The 27605-nt window shown below is 45.1% G+C and overlaps 1 protein-coding gene across 3 annotated transcripts in view; it reads right to left on the reverse strand.

The window, feature by feature from the left end:
- The window catches only part of CCDC149 (coiled-coil domain containing 149), a 102651-nt gene that overhangs the window by 38078 nt on the left and 36968 nt on the right, over positions 1 to 27605 (reverse strand). For 2 of the 3 annotated variants that reach the window (XM_039236650.1, XM_039236649.1), the window contains exons 3-4: positions 26727 to 26765; positions 10471 to 10578 (exon numbers count right to left, since the gene is read on the reverse strand). In XM_039236650.1, coding sequence (XP_039092581.1) covers positions 10471 to 10578; positions 26727 to 26765 — 147 coding nt within the window. The remainder of the gene's footprint in view (positions 1 to 10470; positions 10579 to 26726; positions 26766 to 27605) is intronic. The other variant, XM_039236651.1, reaches the window with a different exon arrangement.

Here is a 27605-nt window from a genome sequence, read left to right on the forward strand (position 1 = left end):
GGATGGGGGGGACACAAATATTCAGTCTATAACATCCCATCCCTGACCCCTTAAAATTCATGTTCTTCTCACTTATATAGTATATTGATTCCATCCCAACAGCCCCCAAAGTCTTAACTCATTCAGCCATGAACTCTAAAGTCCAACGCCTCAATGAAATGGCATCTAAGTCAGATGCGGGTGAGACCCTAGGTATGATGTGACATGAGGCAGACTCCTCCAGCTGTGAGCCCAGGAAACCAGACAAGCTATGTGCTTCCAGATACAAAGGAGGGACAGGCACAGGATAGATGTTCCCATTCCAAAAGGGGGAAATAGGAAAGAAGAAAGGGGTGGCAGGTCCCAGGTGACCCAACAGAGCAAACAACATTAAAGATTAAGGCTCAAGGATAATTCTCTCTAGCTTGATGCTTTGCCTTTGGACCCACTGGGATGGCAACCTCACCCCCGTGATGCATTGACTTGGCGGGACTGCCCCACAGTGTCTGTCTGCTGGCCCTGTAGTTCTGGGAGGCCCCATCTTCTATCCACAGGTGTAGGCTGCTATGACTTCCAGGCCCCTGAACACCAGGCAGAATTGGTGACCTCTGATTTGCCTTCATGGTCATTCTTCCATTGCCGTGGAGAACGGCATCTGGTTTCTGCCCAAGACGGCCGATCAGGACTAAGCTCCTTATCAAATGGTCACCTGGCCACACGCTTGGTGGTCTCTCTCTCTCTCTGTCTTTGGTAATACAGACAGCCTGAGGACTGTCCAAATCTTTTAAGTTCTGGTTCCTTTTTGCTTAACAATTTCGTCTTCAAATCATTTCTCTCTTCTTGTATTTTATAAGCAATCAGGAGAAACCAAGCCATGTCCCCAATACTTTGCTTACAGATCTCAGCTAACTATCCAATTTCATTGCTCACAAGTTCTACCTTCCATAAAACAACGGATTTGAACACCATTCAGCCAAGTTCTTGGCTACTTCATAACAAAGAAGGCCCTCCCCCCAGTTTCCAGTATGTTTTCCGTGGCCTTTATTGTCTACAGGTCCACCAACATTCTGCCCAGGATTCCTTCGGTATTCGCCAAGAAGACGTAGGCTTTCTCTGCAGCTCTCCCCTTTTCTTCCTGAGCTCTCACCAGAATCGCCCTTGGTCGTCCATTTGCAGCAACATAGGCTCTATGTAGCATTCACCTTCATCACCTTCAAACTCTCCCAGCCCTGCCCACTACACAGCTCCAAATTCACTTCCACATTTCTAGGTCTTTGTCATAGCAACATCCTACTTCTTGGTACAAATTCCTGCCTTGGTCTGTTCGCGCTGCTATAACAGATGCCACGGTCTGGGTGGCCTGTGAACAACAAGAATGCATTTCTCATAGTTATGGAGGCCAGGAAGTCCAAGCTCAAGGCATGAGGGGATTTAGTTTCTGGTGGGAGCCTGCTTCCTCATTCACAGACGACCATCCTCTTCCTGTGTCTGCACGAGGCAAAAAGAGCTCTCTGGAGCTTTTATGAGGGCATTAATCCCATCCATGAGTGCTGTCACGACCTGATCACCCCCCAAAGGCCCCACCCCCAGAGACGGTCACACTGAGGGTTAGGTTTCAAAATACGAATTTGGGTAGGGGGGCACCTTCAATTTATAATAAGGATAAAAGCCATTTTGTAGATAGGACGGCTCCATATGTCTGCCCATCCTGCGTACTGCACAATGCCAACTCTGGGTGGGGGGCGGTCTCTATCCCCACAATGTGAAGATATAATGCAATGATCACAGCTGATGTAACTCTCCAAAGAGCTTCAAGAGTACAATCCCCAGTCCCAGCTGGGATGGTTACAGTTCTTAGGTAGTGACCCTCTGTTTGCCCGGGTTACTGGGAGGGTCAGATGAAAGAACGGCTCACAGGAAGTAAATGCTGGCCCTCCCTCACCCCCAGCTCTCATGATTGCTGCAAATAACACACCTAGGGAGAGGTCAGAGCCAAAAGGTATTTATTAAACATTCATCTGGCATGGTGCTGTGCAGGGCGACCTAGTAAACAAGGCCCTGCCTGTCTTTACTTTTCCTGTTGATTTTCTCCATAGCTCTCCACCTGCCCCCTGACCTTTTGAAATACCCTCGATAAAACTGGACATAATCTCTTAAAAAGGCTCCAGTAGGCAACTCTTTTATGTATTACCAGAGCCCAAATTCCTAGATCTGTATGACAATCCAGTTCTAGCTTTAAACAAAAGACTCTGTCACTTAAAAAAAATACAGTTTTCACTGTCTTCCTTCCAAGGTTATGTATATCAGTGTCTCCCACCCAACCAGCACCCAAGTTCAGTACCCAACAATGTGCTAGAAACTTTCCTCACACATCCTATCTTCAGTGGCTTTTCACTGCACTGGAATAGACACTGAACTTTTTAGTTGGGCTGATGAGGCACAACATGAGGACCTGAGCCGCTCTGATCTACCTCCTGACTCTGTCTCTAGCCACGTGCCTTTGCTCTGCTCTCTAGCCTGGCTGGCTTCCTTTCAATGCCTCAAACACACAGGGCTGGGCCTGCCTCCAGGCCTTTGCACATCCTCTTGGTCTGTCCAAAACCCACTTCTTTAACCTCTTTCAGGTCTCAGGTCAAATGTCATACCCTCTGGGAAGTCTTCCATGAATACCACTGCTGGAGCCCTTCACCCCTACATGGCTCTTCCTCACACCTCCCTGCCCCACTGTCTTTATCGTACTTAACCAGAAATTATCTCGCGCCTTCCACACTGTCAGCTCCACCCCACCAGGAACCTCCCTTATCACACGCACTGGAATACCCAGCATCCCATGGCGGTGTCTGGCTAACCGTGGGGTTCCTTGAATAATTCTTCAACACAGGAAGCCTCTCATTCAATGCCTCTCACAACTCCAGAAGACAGACACTGTCGCATCCTCTAAGGAGACATTCCCCCACCAGAGAGGCTGATGCAGGCTGTGAAGCCGAGGTCCCTGCCCAGAGTCCATGCTCAGTTTGGTGGGCCACAGAGTCCCCTCTCCAAAGATTTTAGTCTCCTAAGACTTACAGCAAACACACGAGCAGCTCTTCCCAGCCTCGGTGCTTACACTCATGCACCCAGTTAACTCCAACAGGCCCCCGGGGAGGTACTGTGATGTCCCCATCTTCAGATGAGGTGAAGGGGCCTGCCCACACTGCCAGCCTTGTAAACGGCAGGTCCGGGGGGTCAAGCCTGGCTGGCAGCCCAGGGTTCTGGAGTTTATGCGGCGCTGGCTCTCTCCACGACAACTACGGCAGCCACTGCACAGCGTTCCCCCAACGGAGCCTGTTTCATGTCAAGTGTTTCTATGACTTTTCATACTTAATTCTCATAAGAGGTGCAATGGTCTCCCCACTATGACTCTATCATCCCAAGCTTGTTCCTTCCTCAGGGTTCTGCACCTCCTCCCTCGGCTACTTGACCACCTCCCACCACACACCCTTCAGGTTTCTGGGCAAAGGGCATGTGGACAGATACGCCTCCCCCCTGCCCCACCTGATATAAACAGTGTCCCCCTTCTGCCCTGGCTGCATTCCATAGCAGATTCCTCTGACATCTCATTCCATATTTCATCAAATATAAAACACTATCAACTTTTAAGACCCACCATGATGTGCCTCTAAAAAGAATTAAAACTGTCAGTCGTAACAACACGATACCACTGAGTGTACATCAGAGATGTTCAAATGTGAAAAACTGCATCTCAGAATCTGTGAAATACAATATATTTTTTTATTTGGTTACTGTTCATCTCTCCCTACTAGAATGGAAGGCCCGTGAAGCAGGGAATCCCTATTTGCTGCCCTATCTATAGAGCTTATAGTTGGGTCCTCAGTAACGATGTGTTGAAATGACTCGACCTGAGCCATCCACTGTAAGCTCAGTATTACTAGTATCTTCACTGTACAGATGAGAATAACTGTGACACACAGAGAAGTCAAGTGACTGGCCCAAAATCACACAGTTAGGAAGCCCCTGAATTACCTTCAGACAGTTCCGCACACATTAACCTTGGAGCCCCCATCTTTATAGGGTCCCACAAGGCAGTTTTAAGGCTGCTTCAATTTCTTTGTAGTTTAGTGTAGTTTGGATATGGTGGGCTGGAAAATGAGACATCTCTCAGAACCAGCCATCTACTAAAAAGTAACTACAAATGCACAGTCTATGGGATGACTGTTCAAAACCACTGGTCTCATGGGCCCCCCAAGCTACACGCTCATATACGGCAGCAGGGGCTCAAATACAGTCTCTGAGACCAAATGTGTCTAATTCATCTGGCAGCAAAACATGAGGGAACCCTGAACATGGGGGAATCAGCTGCTTGCTGAACTGAGCGTTGCCTATGGTGCGCAATCAAGATCCCAGTTACAGCATGATATGCTGGGGCTGAAGCAGGTGAAGGGCTCTTATTACTCATTTTAATTCTTTGTAATTAATTTCTATAATGTCCCAAGGCAAGAGCTTTTCATTAGCGTGCTCTCTTCGTTTGGGTTTCTACGGACTAGGACATCTCTCTGGCCCTCTGAAGCTTAAAGAGGAACAGGTGACAAAGGGCTCTCTGATTCCTCATCCCGGACCGTTACAAACAGCCACAGATGAGCACTCGTTTGTTGTTGTTGTTTTAAAACAAAGTATACTTTAATTAGTCACCTGCATGCTCACTGATCTGTCTTTATTGGCTCGTGGCTTTGACTTAATTGGTTTGCTCTCCGAATCCATCCAAAAGTCCCACGTCAATAGAGGTATGTTCACAGAAGGGCTCTATCTTTTTATGGTGCCAAACACCAGATAAAACAGAGGTGCTTAGGGGCGCCTGGGTGGCTTAGTGGGTTAAGCGTCTGACTTTCACTTAGGTCATGATCTCACAGTTCATGGGTTCGAGCCCCGCGTCGGGCTCTGTGCTGACTGCTAGCTCAGAGCCTGGAGCCTGTTTCAGTCTGTGACTCCCTCTCTGACCCTCCCCTGCTCATGCTGTCTCTCTCTCTCTCTCTCTCTCTCCTAGAAATAAATAAAACATAAAAAAAAAATTAAAAAAAAAAAACAAAAAAAACCAGAGGTGCTTAAAGGCCGTCAGCTGGTGTAACATAAAGCTCATTATTAAGGGCAAAACCTCGTGTCTATGCAATATACAAACAGCTACATTTAAAGCGGCCGCCGGGGGCCCAGGAAACGCGGATGCGGGACACGGCTGGGCGCAGCTGTCCACCTGCACCTCCTTGCCTGTGCACACTCGCACTGCGTTACTGCTCTTCTGCATCCGAGTGTCATCTCTGTAAAATGAAGAAAAATAAGAAAACCAAGTCCTCACCGGAACCTGATTTCCTCTTCCTGGCATATTCTGTCAGGTGTTTACTCTACAAGGAGCACAAAAACCCCAAGGAAGCTTCTAGGAGCTCTGCACCTGCTTGGTGCTGGCCAAGTCTGGGGTGGCCACAAGGAGGGCTGAGTTTTGGGGATCCACCTTCCAGATGCCATGCTCCTTACCACGGATTCTGTCTCTACTGGGAGGCATGTACCCAGTGCACTGGAAACAGCTGATCAACAGGAAGGAAGACCTTGAGCTTCCTGGTAGAAAACTTGCACAAAAAACTGTAAGCCTATCTGGCCATGGGTCATGCTAAACTACCAGCAACACTTACCTTTCTTGGAACATTTACTGGGTGCCGCCCCCTTTACAAACACTGGGTATCGCACCTGCACGCAGGCACACACGTTAAATCTCACTGCCCTGCTTTCTTTTCTTCCCAGCACTAACCACTGTCTGATGGTCTTGCGTATTTTATTTCTTACTGTATGTCTCCCCAACTAGAATATAATCTCTACAAGAATGGGTACTTTGTCTTTTTCATTCCTTGATGTACCCACAGCTGCTGGAACATTAAGCAGGACGTAGGAATTCTCCAATCATGCACTGTTGAATAAAAGATAGAACCTAACAACAGTTCTATGAGAGGTATGATTACTCCCATTTTCCAGATGAGGCAACTGAGGCTAGGAGAGAAAACCGACTTGCTTGAGGCTATAAAAACAAAAACCGGCAGAGCCAGAGAATAAATCTGGGCCTCATAATTTCCAAAGTTGGACCCCTTGGACTGAATTTCTTGACACCACTTGACAGTGGTGAGGCTGGAGCTGGCCTTTCTGGGAGTGCCAATCTTTCCCACTGCCAGCTCAGTGCCTTCACTTTGGTGGCCTCGTTATTTGCCCTGGAAATCGGCAAAGCACTATTAGGCAGGCTTCCTCTCTTAGAGAGCTGGTCTACCAGCTCTCCGATCCAAATGTGCTCTGCTAGTTTTGCTGACTGCCTCTTACTAATCCTTAAATTCTCAGAGAACCCCTTCTTCCTCCTGGTCCCCTCTCTCTGAATCCACTCTTTTCTTAATGTCTAGAAGAGGGGCAGGCCGACTTCTGAGGCGAGAAAGAAAGCTATGGTTCTCTCAGCAGGCTGCTTTTTTAGACGGGGGGCCCCAGCATTGTCTGGGTTTTTCCTCATCAGGAGACAAACTGACACACTGGGAGCCGAGGGCAATCCACCACCCATGAAAAGCTTTTCCCACAGTGATCTGTGGAAGTGTGAGGCCTCCCTTCCCCACGTGTCTCCTCTTTCCTCATTAACCTTTCAGAACTAGAATTATCAGGGAAATGGAGGGTGTCTGCTAGGTTTCCCTTTTCACACCTCTCTTCAAGCTTGGATGAGGGGTTTGCATCTATCTAGGAGCCCTGAGAAATTCTTGGGCACAGTTCAGAGAGACGGCAGGTGGTATTTGATCATGGGACCCCCACCCTCTCACAAACCCCCCCACCCTCTCAGCCCCATGGGAGGGCTAAGCTGCTTATAAGCCAGGGTAGCAACAAATCTTTCAAGAGGCTGTTTGAAAATGCTTTATGGCACATAGGGTTACAAGGCTCTAGCTGAACAAATGGAAAAATTAGTCTACCTTAAAATATCCAAGGCAAGTAATTTCCTATCACCTTGTTTCCCAAATGTACTTAACATCTAGAATCTGAGCTTCCCAAAATATGGATAAGGGTCATCAGTTAAAATGGCAACTTGGAGATAAAAATTCTCTACTTTAACAGTCGCTCATAAAATGATGCCATGGGCCCTTCTGTTTGGAATAGGGTTGGGGGAGGAGTCAGGAGTCCAACGGCAGTTACTACGTGTTCTTGATTTTAACGGGCAAGAGCCAGCCTCTGAGCAGGATTCTCACCCTGAGCCCACCATGGCTCAGCCTCAGACCCTCTGCTCTCTCCACAAGGGCTTCCCAAGGTCTCGTACCTGGGGTTTGGTTTGGTGTTGCTTTTACGCTTTTCTCCAAATGTCTAAACTACTTCCCACCCCACAGAGTTACTGATGACAACCAGGGCTTGTTTTCTCAGTATGCATATTTTCTTGTATTCTTTTTCCTTTTTGTCTTCCTTTTCCTCTTTCTTGAACCTTTCTGCTCTTCTTTTCGTTCCCCTCATTCATTTTATTCATTCACTCATTCATTTATTCCACTCCATTCCTTCAATAAAGATTTATTAAATAATGTTTATGTACCAGGAACTAAGAGCGCTAATTCTTAGCACTACTGCAGTATACCAGTCAGGAACTGAGCCTGCAAAGAGCTTACTTACCCTTGGGGGTGAGGGTGCCACACAAGAACAAGCAGAAAGGAAAAAGCAGAGCACTGCAGGATGCACAGGACCTGCCCCTAAGAGTCAAAGAAGGCTACATTTGACCTAAGACCTAAAAGATGAGCATGAGTTTGCGAGGGAAGTAAAACGGAAGAGCATCCCAGACAGAGCAAAAAGCAGGTGTGAAGGCCCTGAGGCACAAGGCAGTATAGCTCAACAAAGGGACGGAAATTAGTGCTGCTGAGCTGAAGCACGGGGTGACTAGTGGCAAGAGATGTGGCTGGGGAAATCAGTAGGGGCCAAATACTGGAGGGCCTAGACCGCCATGGCAAGAAGGTTTGACTGGATCTGGAAGGCAATAGAAAGCTTGGAGCAGCTAGTGACATAATGAATTAAAAACAAAAACAAAACAAAACCAAAAACAAATGGTTAACCCATTCTTCACCACACACCTAAAAACAGGGGCCTCTGACTTTCCCAAGATGCCTGGTGTCATTATCGAATGAGTAATCTGGCCTTAATGTTGACGACTGGGGGTGGGGGTGGGGGGAAGGTGGCTATGACTCACAGGGATCTGAAAATAAATCAGCCCTATAACTTTAGATGCAAATGAGAATAAATGGAGTCTCTGGGGCTCACTGCAGTTGGTCTTTTTTGGAGGCAGAGAGGCTAGATACTGAGATGGGGGTCTGCTGAACATTATAACATCTTTCCTGGACCTTTTGGCAGGTGGATTACTTCAGAGGCCATGAATATGAGTCACTAAACTCCAAACCTTGGGCAAGAAAGCAAAGTTTGATGAATGTGTCCAGCTACTGGAATAAAGGCCCAGAGCACAAACAAATCACGAAGTTCAGATTGTGCCAACGCAGAAGGGGCACCGGTCCTGTGCTCAGTGTTGCACACACATGCACATACACATGCTGAGCCCTGTACACACTCACACGTGCACACACACTCACACACACACAGGCCCTCCCTTTCCTTGAAATACCGGCTGCAAACATAAACCCTTAAAATACCATGTGTCTAAAAGGTGACAGAATTAAAAGTGACCAAAAGATAAGTAGAAGTATATTTAGGAAAGTTGGGGGAGGGGTTGGGTAATGTAAGGGGGGGGGGAAGAAATAAAATAAGACAAAAAATCAATCAAGAAGGACTACGAATCCAAAAATCACATCTTCAAAATGTTTTAGTATTCTGTGGGTTTATGATGTCTCCAAAAGTCCTGTAGTATTCTTATGGGTTTAAAGGAAACGATTAAACACATCTCACTTTATTCTCTAGAAAACCTTGTCCTGCTGTTACCACTTGAGGAAGTGACTAAGAAGGTCTGGCCTTTAATTATGGACCAAACACCTAGGTTACAGAACTTAAATCCTTTTAATGGTGAATAAAACCACACTAGAGGCCTGATTAGCCTGTCCAGTGTTAATTAGAACCCTTCCTTAGGCATTCTCTCCCACCCCCAATTTCATGACCCAGAATAGTAAAACCTAATTTTTCAAATATATGTTAAATCCAAGAAGTTTCAGAAAAAGAAAAACTTAAAGGCAGATTAAGTGGAGAAGAGGCTACAGAGGAAGACTTCCTACTTGGCCCTCAGACTGAGCCTCTCAAACCAGCAGTAACATAAAACCCTCTCTGTTTTGTTATGAAGAATTCTCCAGAGGGGTGCCTGGGTGCCTCAGTCAGTTAAGCATCTGACTTTGGCTCAGGTCATAATCTCATGGTTCATGAGTTTGAGCCCCATATTGGGCTCTGCACTGATAGATAGAGCCTTAGAGCCTGCCTGAGATTCTCTCACACTCTGTCCCTGTCCTGATAGCTCCGTCTCTCTCTCTTTCTCTCTCCCTCTCAAAATAAATAAATAAACCAAAAAAAAAAAAAAAAAGAAAGAAAAGAAAACTCTGGATAACCCAGACACTTCATGCTTTTTTTAACAAGCCAGCATCTTTCAAAATGGCATCTTCCAATAACCAACAACTCCCAGAAACAGTGAATGCCACCACCATGTGTCAAGGAAATTTGGTAATATTTAAAAGACATTTCCCAAGAAAGGACCTCCTCCCTGCCACACAGTTTTCTTGAGTGAAACTCCAGTGGCCATCTCTATCAGGAAAGCTGCCTCTGGCAAGGAGTTGAAAATCAATCTATTGTGGCAAAACAGAAAATTATTTGTGGGCTGGGAGGGGGGACAGAATTAAACTTCAATAGTTTCTCTTCCTTTCTCTCCATTGTACTTTTGTTCATAGCTTCAGCTGGGAGAGAGAGTGCAGACATTCAGTTTGGAGTTTATGAGTTCATATTTTATAATTAACGTTGCCAACAGGGGAGTTTGATTAATACCACGCAGTGGATTTTGAGCAATGTTCCATACAAATTGCCAAATTTAGCAATAAAATAAATTGGTTATGTGAACATAATTAGTAGGATGACTACTTAAAATTCAAAACTGAATGTGAATAATTCCAAATCATCTGAGCCACAAATCCATTATTTGTGTAGAAGGGGGAAAGTATAGCGTTTGGGGTTTTATTTTGCCCTCAACTGCAATGTTATTCACCACCAAGCTGAACATAATGAAACTTCCATAATGGGTCGTGGCAATATTTTACAGCAACCCAGAAGCACGCATGTACGCGTGCGCACACACACAAAGGCAATGTAATAAAGATAAGAAATGCTAAACTGTGAATTTTCATTGCAAATGTAAAAATCTATAACAAATTTTTCAGCAAATGCTGCATTACATTTTTCTGATGTGCTCTACATAAACCTCTAGTGCACGATTACACGGCACAGCTTTTTCCTGTTAAATATTCACGGTACCTTATTGTCACCCTGGACTTCTGCAAGCCTTTGCTGAAGTTCTTTAATTTCTTCTCCCAGATGTTTATTTCGGTCCTGAGAATCTCTCAGTAGCTGTGCAAGATTAGCCTGGAAATATCAACATATCATGAAATACGTTCAGAAACACAGGACTAGATCAACGTGGGCCTCGGCGAGCCTCACCGAGGCTGGCGTCCGGGACCAACATAGCCACACAAAGCCCATTAGGGTACATGCATACGTGAATGCAGCGAGTGTACAAATCACACCGCTACAGCTGCATGGAGGGAAATGAAGTTGGCCGTGAACCTTGGCATGGGGACATGCTTTGTCCCAGAAGGGCTTCACAGACAAATAACAGAGGAGTCAATCATATTCGACTTTTTAGAGGACAATTTTAAGAGCTCTTGCACCAAAAATCTTGCAATGGCCACAGAAGTCAGTTCTAAAAGTTGAGCCAACCAACGATACAGGAAAAGCTTCACTTCCTTATTCAGGTAGTTTTCTTCCCCTTCAAATAGAACTTAATGAGATTTTCTTTGCTACCTCAATGTCTAGGATTTCAATCATGAAATGAGGCAGCCAGACAGGAGACGAGGGGTGAGCAACCACTTCAGAAAGTGGGGTCCAGAGGTCACCCACCAGCATCCTAGGCTGGTTTTCTCACCTCCTTATTCTCCTCTTCTACTCCCATAGTACCAGCTTCGGGATGTCACCCCTTCCCTAGGATGTGTCTCCAGCACGGACTCAGATCCTTTTGGCCCATGTGGATGGCTCTCTACTCACCAGCTTCTCCCTCTCAAGCCAGCCTCACCTCACACCATCACTGCCCCCTTTCCCGGAGCACGTGAGCACCACTTACCCCTTTCACAGGGGGCCCGAACCTGGAGGTAATGTCACGTGGCTGCTTGTTCTACAGCACTGTATGTACGTGGCTGGTTGCAACTTGCTGTGATTCTCGCCTTGCTTATAGTGTCCTTACCTAACCTCAGCAAGAAGATCTCAAGCTGTGGGAAGACAGAGATTTGGTTCTCTACTTCCTCAGCATCCAGGAAGGGCTTGTGTTCCAGCAAATGTTTTAAAGACTCATGATGAGTAAATGAAGGAAGGAAGGAAAGAAGCAAGTAAGGAGAACGTGACTCCTGGAAGGGAATCATTCAGCAATGGTCGTACAGGGGATTTGAAAGATTATCTAGAAAATTCCTCTCATGTTATGGCTGATGAAACCCACACCCAGAGGCATTAGGGGACTGGTATAACTTCAGTGGCCAAATCTCCAAAAAGCTCAGTGCTAATACTTTTGAGGGGCCCCTGGCTCGCTCAGTTAGTACATGCGACTCTTGATCTCAGGGTTGTGAGTTCAAGACCTACACTGGGTGTGAAGCCTACTTAAAAAAGAAAGAAAGAGGGGTTGGGGAAGAGAAAGAGAAAAAGAAAGAGAGAGAGAGAGAGAGAAGGAAGGGAAGGGAAGGGAAACAGGAAGGGAAGGGAAGAAGGAAAGAGAAAGAGAGAAAGAGAAAGAAAGAAAGAAAGAAAGAAAGAAAGAAAGAAAGAAAGAGAGAAAGAAAGAGAGAGAGAGAGAGAAAGGAAGGGAGGAAGGAAGGAAGGAAGGAAGGTTGGTTTATAAAAATGCTAATACTTTTGAGAATACTCAATTATGTCAGGTACTTTAGAAAAAAGGAATGAACGTGAGAGAATATGAAGATTAATCCTTGGCTTGGCTCACCCGTGTCTGCCCTCTAGCTCATCTCCCATGTCCCATCTGTTGGGGTATCAGGTTGTCTCTACCCTCAGGGTCTCCCCCACTCCAGCTCCCCGCCAAGCTCCCCTCCTCGCTGTTCCCCAAGCATATCAGGACTGCTCCCATCCCTGCATTGTTGCTCTGTACTCTCTGATGAGAACGCTCTCTCTCCAGAACACCACTTGGCTCCTCCCTCTCTCACCTTCTTCAGGCCTTTGTTCAAAAGCCGCCTAGACCAGTGATCTAACACTGCAATCTGCTCACCTCCACCCTGATCTCCCAAGCCCCTCCCCCTACACTATTTTTTTTCATTCATAGCCCACGCCACTTTTTAACACACCATGTAATTTATTTCATGGATTATTGCCGACTACTTATTTCCTGCCTCCTTCTCTCTACAAAAATAGAAGTTCCACAGACACTTCTCCAAAGAGGACATCCAGATGGCCAAAGACACATGAAATAATGCTCAACATCACTCATCATCAGGGAAATACAAATCAAAACCACACTGAGATACCACCTCATGCCAGTGAGAGTGGCTAAAATGAACAAATCAGGAGACTTATATGCCGGGAGCCGCGCCGGCCTCTCTGGATGGCAATCACGGCAAGGAAGTGACAATGTTTGCAGCTCCTCCCATGAGAAATGAAAACTGGTATCTCCTTCTGCTACCATTAGCTCATGTTGGATATAAGCCTGCTGGTATTGACCAGGCCTCCCAATATTCCATATCAGACCCGTATTCTGAATACAGATACCTCATAAGGAAAAGCATATTCCTGCCTTTATGAAAGAGACTTTAGATGAAAGCTCTATGGGCGATTGTCAAAAGGCTCTTCCTATGGGCCTTGCAGATCCAAGACTTAGATAATAAAGGGGGTTAAGAACACAAGAGTTACTATTGAGCCTGGTCCCACATCAGAAGAGCCTGATTTATAGTTAAGGTACAGATAAGTACAGAACATAACTTACTAATTGGTGATGTATGGCAGTCCCTTCCTCAAGGCCTACATTCCACAAACACCCTCCCTTACACTGGCAACTGGGATGAGGATAGATAAGAGTAGCTAAAACATAAACCCAGGTGCCAAGATGGACACATTTAGGGCCCCCATGAGGACTTCCACACACAAACCAATTCAGAAACATTCATCCTCTTAAGAGCCAGACAGAATGACTCCTAGCTTATCTATATACAACCTAACCTATATATTATCCTGTTGATCACTAAGAGCATCCTGTTAATTCCTTGGTTGTAAATTCACTATGACTGAGATAATTCTGCAAAATATCAAAAACTTGTTATCGCAAAAGGCCTCCCATTGTAGAAATTCCTTTCTCTGACTTCATGTTGTTGCTGAACCTTTAAATAAAGACACAAAAAAACCGACAGGACAGAGATGCCTGCCTGGTGATCAGAAAGAATCTCGGGGCTCTCTCACTCTCTTTCACCGACACCGTCCATCCTTCAGGGACCCCTGGACCTGTCGCAGCCGGCGTGGCCTCCGACACTTATAGATGCTGGCAAAGATGTGGAGAAACGGGCACCCTCCTACACTGTTGATGGGAATGTAAACTGGTGCAGTCCCTCTGGAAAACAGTGTGGAGGTTCCTCAAAAAATTAACAGTAGAACTCCCCTATGACCCAGCAACAGCACTGCTAGGAATTTACCAAGGGATACAGGAGTGCTGATGCACAGTGGCACATGTACCCCAATGTTCATAGCAGCATTCTCAACAATAGCCAAATCATGGAAAGAGCCTAAATGTCCATCAACTGACGAATGGATCAAGAAAGATGTGGTTTATCTATATGATGGAATACTACATGGCAATGAGAAAGAATGAAATCTGGCCATTTGTAGAAACATGGATGGAACTCGAGGGCGTTAGCTGAGCAAAGTAAGTCAGGCAGAGGACAGATACCATATGTTTTCACTCATATGTGGAGCAGGAGAAACTTAACAGAGGAGCATAGGGGAGGGGAAAGGTAAAAAACAGTTAAGAAGGGGGAGGGAGGCAAACCATGAAAGACTCTTGAATACTGAGAACAAAGTGAGGGTTGATGGGGGTGGGGGGAGGGGAAAATGGATGATGGGCATGGAGGAGGGCACTTGTTAGGATGAGCATTGGGTGTTATATGGAAACCAACTTTTTCAATAAACTATAAAAATTTTAAAAAAATCAATGAAGGACAAGGAACCTGGTTCTCTGGGCGGATCTACCCCCAAGCACCTAGTAGGTGTGCTCCATAAATATTTTCTAAATGAGAGACAGTAGGCTGAGTCTGGAGGTTGTGGTCTCGGCCTAGGGTGGAGTCTAGAATAACAACAATACGTACCAACACTGAAGCCAGTGCTAAGCACAGAGTCCCATGTGAAAACTGGACTTGTCCCCACTGGCTGGATCTAACCAAGCCCCATGTCACTCCACAATGTGGTCTAATTTTCAACCGCATGTGTGCAAAGTTCATATTTTATAATTGCATTCTGATTTTCCCAGATTTCCATTCTTACCAGGAAAATTGATTCCCATATTATAGGTAAAAAGGCAAAAAGACAAGAGGTACTATGACCAATGGGCTACTTTTGGAAATTTGTGGAAATCAGACAGATTAAGTTGGATCCCAGTTCTGCCACTTACCTGGCTGAGTGGCCCTGGGTGAGTCCCTCAGCCTCGAGTCTCCCGTCTGTAAATGCAGCTGACCTGATGCATAGGAGCACATGTACCCCAATGTTCATAGCAGCACTCTCAACAATAGCTAAAACATGGAAAGAGCCTAAGTGTCCCATCAATGGACGAATGGATCAAGAAGATGTGGTTTATCTATACCATGGAATACTACATGGCAATGAGAAACAATGAAATCTGGCCATGTGTAGCAACATGGATGGACCTTGAGGGTGTTATGCTGAGCGAAATAAGTCAGGCAGAGAAGGACAAATATCATATGTTTGCACGTATAGGAGGATTAGGAGGAACTTGACGGAGGAACAAGGGGGAGAAGAAGGGGGGAAATGGTGGGGGAAAGGGAGAGAGGCAAACCATGAGAGACTCTTGAATGCTGAGAAACAAACTGAGGACTGATGGATGTGGGGGGGAGGAGAGATGGGCATGGAGGAGGGCACTTGTGGGGATGAGCACTGGGCGTTATATGGAAACCAATTTGACAATGAACTATTTGTAAATGCAGCTGACCATACATTCATGTGATCCCTACAATGAATAATGAACACAGGACACCTACCGCAGTGCTTGGTAGAGTAGGTGCTGGGTAAAGGGTGGTCAGCTCCCCCTCACTGTGCCTGTCCAGTGGCTCCTACTCAGCCACTCAGTGGACAGCTGGGTAGACGTGGCCAAATGGCTCTTTGGACACAACTGGGTCCTTTGCGATCCTGCCCCTTCATTGTTCCTTGTCTATCCGTTTACTTATACAATAAGTATTTATTGAGTACCTACCATGTACCACTCACTGTTTTGGACTCTCAAGATACAGCAGTGAGCAGTAAGGACAAAACACTTTCCCCTTGTAAATGTACATTTTAATAGATGATATTAATTATATTATATTGTAATAAAATACATAATGACCCAGGGGTTGGATGAGGAGTGCTATGGAGACAAATGAGGTAGGCAGACAGAACAGACTGGGTCTGAGGAAAGGGCTACGTTTAAACCAAGACTTAAACGAGCAGAGAGAGAAAGCGAGGGCCTTGTGGACAGGAAGAGGAAAGTCCCAGATAGGGGAAGGGTACTGGCTTCTCTCTCTCCCTCTCCCATCATATCAAAGATCTCCATTTAAAAAAAAATTTTTTTAATGTGTATTTTTTGAGCGAGACAGAGTGTGAGAGCGGAGGGGCAGAGAAAGAAAGGGAGACACAGAATCTGAAGCAGGTTCCACGCTCCAAGCTGTCAGCAGAGCCTGACGTAGGGCTGGAAGTCAGGAACCGTGAGATCACGACCTGAGCTGAAGTCGGATGCCCAACCGACTGAACCACTCAGACGCCCCAAAGACTTCCATTTTGGTGGGCAGTTCAAGGCCACAAGGGCAGGCTGACCCCAGGGGCCGGCAGTGAAGTGATGATTCAATTGCTGATTTTCCTTTGCTGGCTCCTCCCCTCCGCCCACAGCTCTCCTTCCTTCCAGCAAGGGTACCCGGGGTGCACTGCCTCTGCTTCCCCTCCACAGAACCCCAGAACGTCTCCTAGACATGAGCTCAGCAAGCATAATCCCTCTGCCACCCGGCAGGAAAGACAGGCCCCGGGGGAGGGGCAGGGAAGTGGTGTCTCCCACCCCCTCTGCAGGAGACACAGCAGAATTCACCTTCACAGGACCTGCCTCCTCTTAAGGGCGGAAGAGGTGATGGGAAAAAAATGCTGGTAAGAGGGCCGGTGAAGGAGATCAGGGGTACGCTTATCATGATGAACACGGAGTAATGTATGGAATTGCTGAATCACTCCTGTAACACCCGAAACTAATATCACACTCCATGTTAATTATACAAGCATTAAAAGTTTTAAAAATTAGAATTAAGAATAAAAAAAGAGTATCAGTGGCAACATAAAAAAAGACCATCCCCCCCTCCCACCACCATCAAAAAAGTCTTTCCTTTTTGGATCAACAGCAGCTGGAGCTCCTCTGGGAGTGGGAAGACCCTGATGTCCCCTCGGCAGCCTGATGTAGCAGTTACGCCAGTACAGCCCGATCCATCAGTGGCGAACGGCCGCGTCTCAACCTCCAACCTGACACAGACCAGGACTTTTGTAAAATACAATAACAATCAATCAATTGCTAGGAAAATCAACTTCAGAAGACGTCAGGATAAAAGTCCAAGTGTTTGTGGGATTCAACGGACATAAAATCATGCTGCCAAATCACCCTAAGAGTTTCTGAACACTTTCTCAATCTCTGTGCTTATCGGGGACCTGAAGCCAGCAGTCTGGCCTGGTCCCCGAGCCTCGTTTTGAAAAGCACTGAGCCCCACCAGCTCTCATTAGCACAGGGCAAACGCCCAGTACACACATGAGAGGTTCCAGTGCTACAGGAAGCAGAGGACAGGGCTGCTTTAGGAAGCAGTGACTGGCACAGCCAGTGAGGGGACAGTTATTTACCCTGTAGCAGCTGAAAAGAAATCTACTAAAATGAAGCCATGCAATTCTACAGTTGGGCAGAACAGTGGTTAATTAGGAGCACACAGTTTGCAAGCTAGGTTTTTAATGTTTAATTTATTTTTTTATTTGAGAGAGGGAGAGAGAGAGACAGAGAGAGAGAGAGAGAGAAAGACAGACAGAGAGAATCTCAAGCAGGCTCTATGCCCAGCACAGAGCCCAATTCGGGGCTTGATCTCACAACCCTGAGATGGCGACCTGATCGGAAATAAAGAGTCAGAAGCTCAACTGACCGAGCCACCCAAGCACCCCCAGCTAGGTTCTAGTAACGTTACCCCAGCTTTGCAACTGACTGTGGGAGGGCCGGGTGGGGGAGGCACCTGCTTCAAAGCTGGGGACTGTAATCTTACATTTCACAGGCTGAGTTTCTTGTCAACACACTTTTTTTTTTCCTGTTCAGTCTATTTAGTCCTGCTACCTCTTTAACTCCAAAACAATAACTTTGGGAACCAGAACATGACTGCTCTGATATGGTACCTAATTCCTTGACATATACCTTAAAGAGGGAAAAAAAGAAAAGAAAAGATAGAAAAGTAGTACATTTCAAGGCACTCAAAATAGAGGAGAAAAGTTCACACGATTCTTTTGACCAAAAATAACACCCATGACTCACACACACTCACTATAACAATCCATCAAGCTAACACGTGGCTCCTGCTTCTAATTTATCAGCTATGCAGAGCATTCTGTCTCCGTGTTATTGAGAAGGACTCTGTGACCATCAGTTTGCAACAGCAGCTGTACAGAAAGGAAATGTCAGAGAAAGCGTGGCAGACAGGCTAACAGTGGGAAGGAAAACCAAACTGAGAAATTATTTCCTCTAAATCTCTGGGGCAGGAGGTAGCATAAATAGCAAACCATAAAAAGGTTTAAAGAGAAGCTCCTTTTAAATATTCAGATCTCGCCAGGGCCGATGTGAAAGGTTGACATTTTAGCTCTGATAATAGGGGAATGAATACAGCAGAATGTATGGTAGGACCCATATACTGAAGTCACCCTTTCTGGCTGGAAGTTTAGTAAAATAGTGATGGAGAAGAGAGGAGAGCAAGATTTGGTGAGAACACAGCCGGGACATTCTGACACACCTGCGTCAGCGAACAAGTCAATGCCCAATCACAAGCAACATCTGGAGAGGCGTGCTCCAAAGCCAGTCCTTGGTGTGGCCGCCATGACGCTCGTGGAAACTCTTTCTGCACAGAGATGAAAGCCACTAATCCTGACAGTTATTATGAAGGCAACGAGCAGTGTGCATCTCACCCCAACCTTTCCGCCTTTGGGGGGCAGAAATTTTCACCAAGGCAGAGAGTCCCATGGTTAGGGGGAGTCATCCTTCTGGCTTTCTTCAAGTCCCCTGTATCCTAAGCTCTAGCTTAGTGTGGGGCCTCTACCACTAGGTCTCAATTCCCCTGTATATGCCATAAAATACATCAGAACAGTTTACACTCTAGATGTAATACACTTTTTTTTACACTTATAAGAAGTGATGGGAGGGAGATTTTTTAAAAAGTAATTTTGCTGTATCATTTGGCAAAGACAATCACTGTTAAGGACTCTTGTTTTCAATAATCAAGTGATTAACACTGGTGCCCAAGGAAGGGATTTTAGGATACTAGTTGTAAGAAACAGCCTTGGATCTTTTAAACAGGGAAAAAAAGGATCCACTATATACCATTTTTCTTAAGGTAAGAAAAGAAAAGATGTATATGAAGGGAATCAGAATGTGCCATTCCAAAATATTCTACTTGGCCATAAGGGTATTGTGAGCTGAAGGCAATTGAGAGTCAACAGATATAGACAGTTCTCTACCCTCCTCCCCATGTCCGCCTAAATGCAGGGCATAAATTTCCCTTTGTGAAATGTCCCATCTTCTTCCATACCAGGAAGAAGAAAGCTACTCATCACCAGAGAGCAACTTATGACACAGATGAGTCTGCATAAACCAACCTTACTAAAATAACCCTTAGCTTCCATTAGCTTCCTTGTATATTTCCTAGTCACTTTCCCACAGTTTTTCATCCCTGGAAGCCCAAACACCCTTTCTTTTATTAAAATAGTATATAAGCCCCCGAACCAACCACTTCTTTGAGTCTCACTTCTTCTGTGAACTCTCCCAGTCATGCAAAATTCATAACATTGTATACTTCTGTTCTTCTGTCTTTTGTTAGTTGAATTTGCAGGCCCTCATGCACTGAGCCTAAGATAGAGGAAAAGCAACACAAAATAAAAGAAAGTGATAAAGAGCTTGAGGTTAACCATCTAACCTTGCGCTAGCCCACACGCTGGGAAGAGCAGAAAAAGGGGAGGGCCACATGTTTCCAACTGAGTCCTTAAGTGATTCAGATCAGCAACAAGGAGAAGTGGCAACATTCCAGGCACAATCCCTCAGCCATCCTCAATCTCTGTAATTTATTAGCTATCCAGTGTTGCAGTAACCTAGCCGTGGAAAAGTTAGTCTACATCATAATGTAAAAATGATGTATACCGGAAAGTCCTCAAACTCACTTCTCAGTTGGCTGACATATCAAAACGGCAATTTAAAAGTGGGAGGGGGATGGATGTGGGGGGGAGGGGGGGATGGGCATGAAGGAGGGCACTTTGGGGATGAGCACTGAGTGTTATGTAGAAACTAATTTGACAATAAACTATTTGTAAAAAAAAAAAAATAAAAGTGGGAGGGGGAAAAAATAAGTAAAAGACAGAGAGGTAAAACCTTGACCTATGTACTTCCCGGAGAACAGTAAGGGAAAGAGTGGGTGAATGGAAAGAGACTGAGACCAGACTTAGAAAACACTGCTGGTGTTTAACACGAGTTGTTAAAAAGTCTGAGGCTCTGGACTCCTTACACCCACACCTCTGGTAGGGGAAAGTACTAGGTTAAAGAAGAATATGTTAAAAAAAAAAAAAAGTTTGATGAAACATCAAGTATACTTGAGCAGTGTGATTGATAGCGAATTTAATTGCAATTTCTACTCTGCTGCTTTGGTCTATGAAGGCTCCTGTGTTAACATAACAGACTGAACCGTGCTTTGCTGAGCAAGGGCCCCCTATTCATAGCAACTGCCAAAGCGATGACCTCCACTGCAGTGACAGTTTTCTTATTTACAGAAGAAAAAAAAAAAAAAACCAGCCAGGGCTCACTCCATACATATTTTCTGGCTGTGCAAGGAGCCCTCAGCAGCCTACTCCCACCTCATAATCTCAAAGCACACACTTGCGAATGAATGCATTTCCTGGCCCACAGGCAAACTCATCAATAGATCCTGAAGGCTGCTGTTAAAATAAACGTTTGCTTCATCTTGGCCATTAGGATTCTGCAACTGCCACGTAGTGCCCCCTCTTAATAACTCTCAAGTTCTCTAGACTCGCCGAGCCTAAATTTCCTCATCTATAAACTGGGGGGTTGGGGAGGGGCGCTTTCTCCTTCCTCCCAAGCTCCTTGCAAGGATGCACTGGTGCTCAGAATGCAGTTGCCAGTTACTAAGATTTGGGAAGGCTTCCACAGGCTGGATCTGCCTTTCTTCCCAGTTTCCCCGGTGAACAGGAAAGTCATGGTGTTCAAAGAGTCATGAAAAGAAACATCTCAAAGCCCTCAAGATCTCTGAAGGAAGTTTTAGGTTCTGAGCATCAAACCAGGATGCATATACAAAGCTGCTCTGAGGTACAGTCACCGGGGAACAAAAATAAGATTGACCAAGAAGACTGTTCTACTGAAGTAAAAGACTCCCTCCCATCCCACAGAGGGCCACTCTGTGCTCTGATTTCTCCAGGGTCGGCGTTCTGGCACATGTCACTGTCTAAGGAAGCCATCACTCTACAAGGGAAGAAAGCAGAGGCTCCCTCTTAAACCAGGAGGAATACCTCCCCTGATGTGTCAGCTTGAAATCAAAACAGGGGAAGACAAAGATGTGTTTGGTTGTTTATTCAAGGAGGAGTTCGAATGGGGAAAATGTGCTGCAGTGACCCCAAAGAATCCCATCTTCTAAGAATATTAACCCAAGATAATTTAAATTCTCTTTGTCTCTTTCGGAGGAACTGCTTGTTTAACAAAAGAAAAATATTTAAAAGGCTGTTTGAGATCGTCTGGTGATCTCTCACTGCAGTGCAGATAGGTGATCTGTGTACAGATCTGCCTGGGGTATCAAGAAGTTTCCATTTCAACATCCCAGGAGAAGCGAGGAGTCTGCTGTTGGAAATTGAGTGATTTTATTTATAGTTTTTTTTTTAAAAAATATTTTATTTATTTCTAGGAGAGAGAGAGAGAGAGAGAGAGACAGCGTGAGCAGGGGAGGGCCAGAGAGAGAGGGAGTCACAGACTGAAACAGGCTCCAGGCTCAGAGCTGGCAGTCAGCACAGAGCCCGACGCAGGGCTCAAACCCACAAACCGAGAGATCATGACCAAAGCGAAAGTAGGACGCTTAACCGACTAAGCCACCCAGGCACCCCAGAAGTTGAGTGGTTTTAAAAAGGAGTCTAAGTTCTAAGGCTTTCTTTAGCCTCGACAGCTATATTTCTAGAACTACAAACATGAAAGTTCTGGTCTGTCCTCTGAGGAGGAGATGAAGCAGGCAAGTATCTACACCCAGACACTGGCTGCCCCAAGGAAGAACACTGGCTTATCAGGCAGAAATTCTTAGCTGCTTCTGGTTCTCCACCACCTCTAAGGAGGGGGCTTTGATGAAAGCACCTTCACGTATGGACTTCCAAAATGGGTTGGAATAAATTGACTATGCTTCCTCCCCACTCAGTCTAAGAGTCGAATCTGGAACAAAAAGACCTCAACAAGAGCACTGAACTACAAGTTAGCGGATGTGGACTTTAGTTCTGCTCTGTTAACTGGTCGTGTGACCTTGGACGAGTCACAGGAAAAATAAAAATCAGCCAGCACTCACCGAGCCCTCACCAAGTACCAGGCAACGAGCGTTATAAGCGTTATCGTATCGATGCCTCAGAAGAACTTTGCGAATACACCTCATTACTACATTCATCTTGGAGAGGAGGAATTTGAGTCTCAGAAAAGTTGGGCAGCTTGCCTGAGATCACCCAGCCTGCAAGCGGAAGGGTGTACAAGTGGACACCAGAACTCGGGCTCTCATCACCTACTGCTACACAATGATGCGACCTTGCAACTTTGTGGAAGACCTAACTGGCCAGTGTGACTTCAGGAGAGAGCCAGGAGATCACGTCGGTACAAAAGCGCGAGCCTGTATGGTCTCTCTGAAAAGCACAAAGCACTACAAAGGCCAAGGATGTGGTACTGTTTCTACCTACATCTGAGAAGAACCCTCGAATACAGTTATAGGCAGCTCAAGATGTGATAACAAAATGCCATAGTCTGGGTGGCTTGAAAACAACAGAAATTTATTTTTTCAGAGTTCTACAGGCTGACAGGCTGAGGCTGGAGTGCCAGCACGGTCAGGTTCTGGCGAGGGCCCGCTTTGGTTGTGACTCCTTATTGGATCTTCACAGGGTGGGGAGCAGAGCAGAGAAAGCAAGCTCTGTCATGACTCGGGTAAGGGCACTAATCCCATTAGTGACACCTCCACCTTCAGGACCTCATCTCATCCCAACTACCTTTCAGGGGCCCCAGCTTCTAATACTGTCACACCGGGGAGTAGAATTTCAATATATGAATTTGGGGGGGGGGATACAAACGTCTTGTCCGTAACAAAAGGATCAAGCCATCTGTCCCTCTGAGTTGAGCAACGAACAGCGGTAAGTAGAGGCCAGAGAGATTCTTCCTCCTGAATCAAGAACCAGGGCTGATGGGCGATGAGTGGTCAATGTGGCATCTCCTCCTTTTCCGAGACGCGGATGTCTTGACCTCCATGTCCTACCTGTTAACCCGACAGCCTGTTCTTGTCTCAGTGTCTCCTGCCTATGTAAGGTGCGCTCGCTTTGCAGATAGAGGGGTAAATACTTGACCCACTGGTTTGCCTCAGAGTGCACGCTTCTACCCCCTTCCTGCCAGAGGAGAAAGTTAAGAAAATCATTGTGCCTCTCCTTCTAATCCTGTCACATGTATGCCAAAGCTGTTTGCTTCCAGCTAAATGGGAAGTTTCACTGTCCTCGGTGACTAAACATTTAATGGTGCCTTCTCTTCCCCAGCTAATGAAGAAGGCATCTTAACACCCACTCCCCAAAGACCAGTCGCACACTTTCATAAAAAAAAGTAAGCAAAAGTAAATAAAATTAACAAAATATATTTTGAATGGGTAAAATTCTTTATTTTTCCAAATACTGGAACTATCCCCACCCCTCACCCCCTACTATTTATCAAGACATTTTTTGCAGTACTAAGCCAGTACTAAAGTACTCTTGCTTTAGGCGGTACATTTCATTGCACCCCATTGCATCAATGGCCATTAATATCCAATATATTTGAATTATTTTTTGTACTGTTTGTTCACAGCATCCATACTAGGATTAAGGTGATGACATTATGTGTCATCCAAACTGAGAGATTTGGGGGAGAGGAAAAGGAGCGCTGATACAGATTACGCCGGGACAAACTGGAGCCGTCCCTGGGAAAACAAAGGTATGCTCACTCTAACTACAATGCAAGTTCCATAGGCTCAGGGATTTGCATCTGATTTTTCACATCTGTGTCCCCACTGTCTAAATTAGCACAAGACACCCATGAGATGCTCAATAAATAGGTACTGAGTCACGGTGGCTCTGAGCACGAGCTCTGAGCAAACTGCAGGGGTTCAAACTCTGGCTCCAACACCAGTTAATTACCAACCCCTCTGAGGTCCTATGAGCCAGGAGCCTCCTCTGTGGCCCAAGCTACTTCAAGCTGTCAAGTGTAAACAAAAGGGTCCCGGCAACGGCAGTGGTAGATAGATTCAACACACTAGTATACAACTGATTAAGTAAAGAGGATAAGGAAGAGGAAAGGATGATAAATGTTTATTAGTCCTCACTCGGTGCCAGGCACTGTGGTGAGGACTCTGCTTGCATTCTCTCATTTGTCCCTAATGGCCACACTGTGTGGTGGGTACCATGTGTATTCCCATTTTGTGGATGAGAAAGCTGAGAGTTGGACATGTAAAGGAACCTTCTCAAGCCCACACAATGAGTTTAGTGGGTGTCACTGCTGGCTTCCTAGCAGCCCTCTATACTAGGTGATCAATCTAAGCCAATTAACATATGATACTCTCAGGGCACCTGGGTGGCTCAGTCGGTTAAGCGTCCGACTCTTGGTTTCGGCCCAGGTCGTGATCTCACAGTTTGTGAATTCGAGCTCCGCGTAAGGCTTTGCGTGGACAGTGTGGAGGCTGCTTGGGATTCTCTTTCTCCCTCTCTCTCTCTGGCCCTCCTCTGCTTGTGCTCTCTCTCAAAAAATAAATTAAAAAAATTAAACAAACCAAAAAACAAAAAAAACATATGAGACTCTCCTAGCGAATGTTAGTAGACCAGGAATGATAGCATGCTCTAAACTCGCCCAGTCAGCCTGGAGAGAAGGACGTCTATTCCATGGCTGGGGTTTCTGCCTCTCTTCCTTAGGGAAACCTTCCTGAGAAGAAAGCTGATACTAAGGTCAAGAGAAAGCTGATATTAAAATTGGCCCAGTGGTAGAGTGATCAGAAAAATATAGGAGCCCTGTTCGATTTGAATTTGAGATAAACGATGAATAATGTTTAGCATAAATTTGTCCCTGATACTGCAGGGGGTCATACTTTTATACTAAAAAAGTATTAATTGTCTATCTGAAATTCAAATTTCCCAGGTGTCTTGTCTTTTTATTTGTATTTTTGTCTGCTAAGTGTGGCGCAATGGAGAGAAGGTGTCCATGCAACGGAAAAGAAGTAGCACGAACTACCTCCCAAACTACACTACCGAACTTCTGGTTATGTGAGGTCATCAGTTTCTTTACAGTCTGAACACTTTGGAATTTCCATCGCTTGTGCCCCAACGCATTCTATCCCATGCAGCAAGTCAGAGGCCCTAAGCCAGGCGGGAAGGATGCATGGCCAAAGTCATGCCACCACACAAATCCTCAAGGGACAGAAACTGAATGCCATATGCAAATCTAAAAAGGCCAGTGCTGAGGACTTGAACTGTTTTTTTTTTTTTCAGAGCCGTAAGAATGCAGCTTGACAGACTTACTGGAATTCATCAGATTCTCCTCGGTCAATGTAAATTTTTTATTATAAAGTCATGGAATGCGCCTTTACTTAAACTGTAAAACCCCTTCATGAATACTAACAAACACTTAGAATCTCAACAAAGATGACTGATCGTAGACACCAAAAACACAAAAAAATCTAGCAATTCCAGATTGAGGATCCCGATTTTAAACCATTCATGACAAATCTCCTTGTAATTTTATTTAGGAAAAAAAAAAAAAAGTCCATTAACTCCATAGCAAAATTTGCCTTTAAACCAAACCTGGAGCATTTTAGAATAATCAAATAAAATAAGAAGAGAGTATAGGAGTGAGCAGAACCAAATAACCAAATGGGTAACCATAGGACTGAGCTGATGTTTAAGGGTAAATGTCGTGTGTGTATGTGTGTGTGTGTGTGTGTGTGTGCGCGCGCGCGTGCGTGCGCACACGTGTGTCTTGGGCATACAATTTACTCAGCACCAAAAATCTCAAAGAAATGAAACCAATGCATTTATATGTGATGCCAAGAATATCATCAAACAAAAACAGGACGTTTGGGAAACAACACATGTATGTATATGTATGTATATATATGTATGTATATATATATGTGTGTGTGTATATATACATATACATATATATATGGATGTATGTGACTGGATTAAAAGAAATGTGATTTATAATATTCCTGAACATAATGTTATGAAAATCTTAACTGTCCCCAAATCAATCTATACATTGAACAAAGCCCCAGTCAAAATACCAGTAGGTCTGTTTGCTTTGGTGGGATCAGAGGAAGGCGTGATAAAATGTAAGCTTTATCCTGAAAAAGCAGCAAATAAGAAACTTGTGAAAAGCAAGCGCAAAGGGAAGGAGGCTAACCCAAACAGATGTCACAAATATTATAAAGCCAAAACAACTAGAGTCATGTGGTATGACCCCGGGACTACCCAGCCACCTCAACGGAACAGAGCAGGAAGTTCATAAACAGATCCACAAATATATAAGGATTCGTTCAATGACAAAAGTAAGCACCTAAAATCTGTGGGGGGGAAATGAATTCATCAATAAACAATGTTGACTACCATTTAGGAGAAAAGAACATAAGTGGCTTGGGAGTTTTGCTGGGAAGGAAGCTCTCTACACATTTTTGGGATTCCCTGGTTCCCCCAATCATTGTGAGGCATCAGTATGAAAAATCCAAGAGCTACTAAACTTCAGGAATAAGTCTTACCTGTTTCCTCTTTTCAGGGGGAAGTGACGGATCTCCATCCTACAAAGGAACAAATGTTACATTTTACTTAAAAACAATAGATGTGCTTAGGCTCAAAGAACTAAACCAAACTATGAACTAAATTCAGACCCACCCACTCCTGCCCTTTGCAATCAACAGTGTGCTGAACCAAATTCAAATATACTTTTTTTAAAAAGTATAAATTGAACCAGTTATTTTGGAAAAACCTCTAGGAAATCAGTTCCAACTAGGACCAAACCTATATACTTTCTTTTTTTTTTTTTTAATGTTTTTATTATATTTATTTTTGAGAGAGAGAGAGAGAAAGCGAGGGCACAATTGGGGGAGAGGCAGAGAGAGAGGGAGACACAGAATCTGAAGCAGGCTCCAGGCTCTGAGCTGTCAGCACAGAGCCCAACACAGGGCTCAAACTCACGAACGCTGAAATCATGGCCTGAGACAAAGCCGGATGCTTAACTGACTGAGCCATGTAGGTGCCCGAATTCCTCTTTTAAATAGTTAGATCCAAAGATTAGTAGTGGACCCACACATACTTGAATTTTCTCTACTGGTGGATCACTTCCAGGGGGAAGGGAAGAAGGGATACAATATGCTCAAAATAAACAAGAATTAACTGTGATCTTCCAGCCCAACAGACTTTCTGTCTTAAAAGGATTTGATGCCTCTCCCTCTTGTGTCACCTGGGAATAAAAAGAATTCAAGTTCAGGTGAACATGTGAATGCTCAGTAAACTCTTCTATCTGGTGCTGCCCATATGGAAGTTGACATTACCTCAACCTGCAGAATCTTTCTATTCTATTTATGTTCTGGGACAATGATCCCAGTGCAGACAGCTAAACGTTAGCAATAGTGTTAGCA

The sequence above is a fragment of the Hyaena hyaena genome, unplaced genomic scaffold (genome assembly GCF_003009895.1).
Source record: "Hyaena hyaena isolate Hyena2069 unplaced genomic scaffold, ASM300989v1 scaffold_114, whole genome shotgun sequence".
NCBI lineage: Eukaryota > Metazoa > Chordata > Mammalia > Carnivora > Hyaenidae > Hyaena > Hyaena hyaena.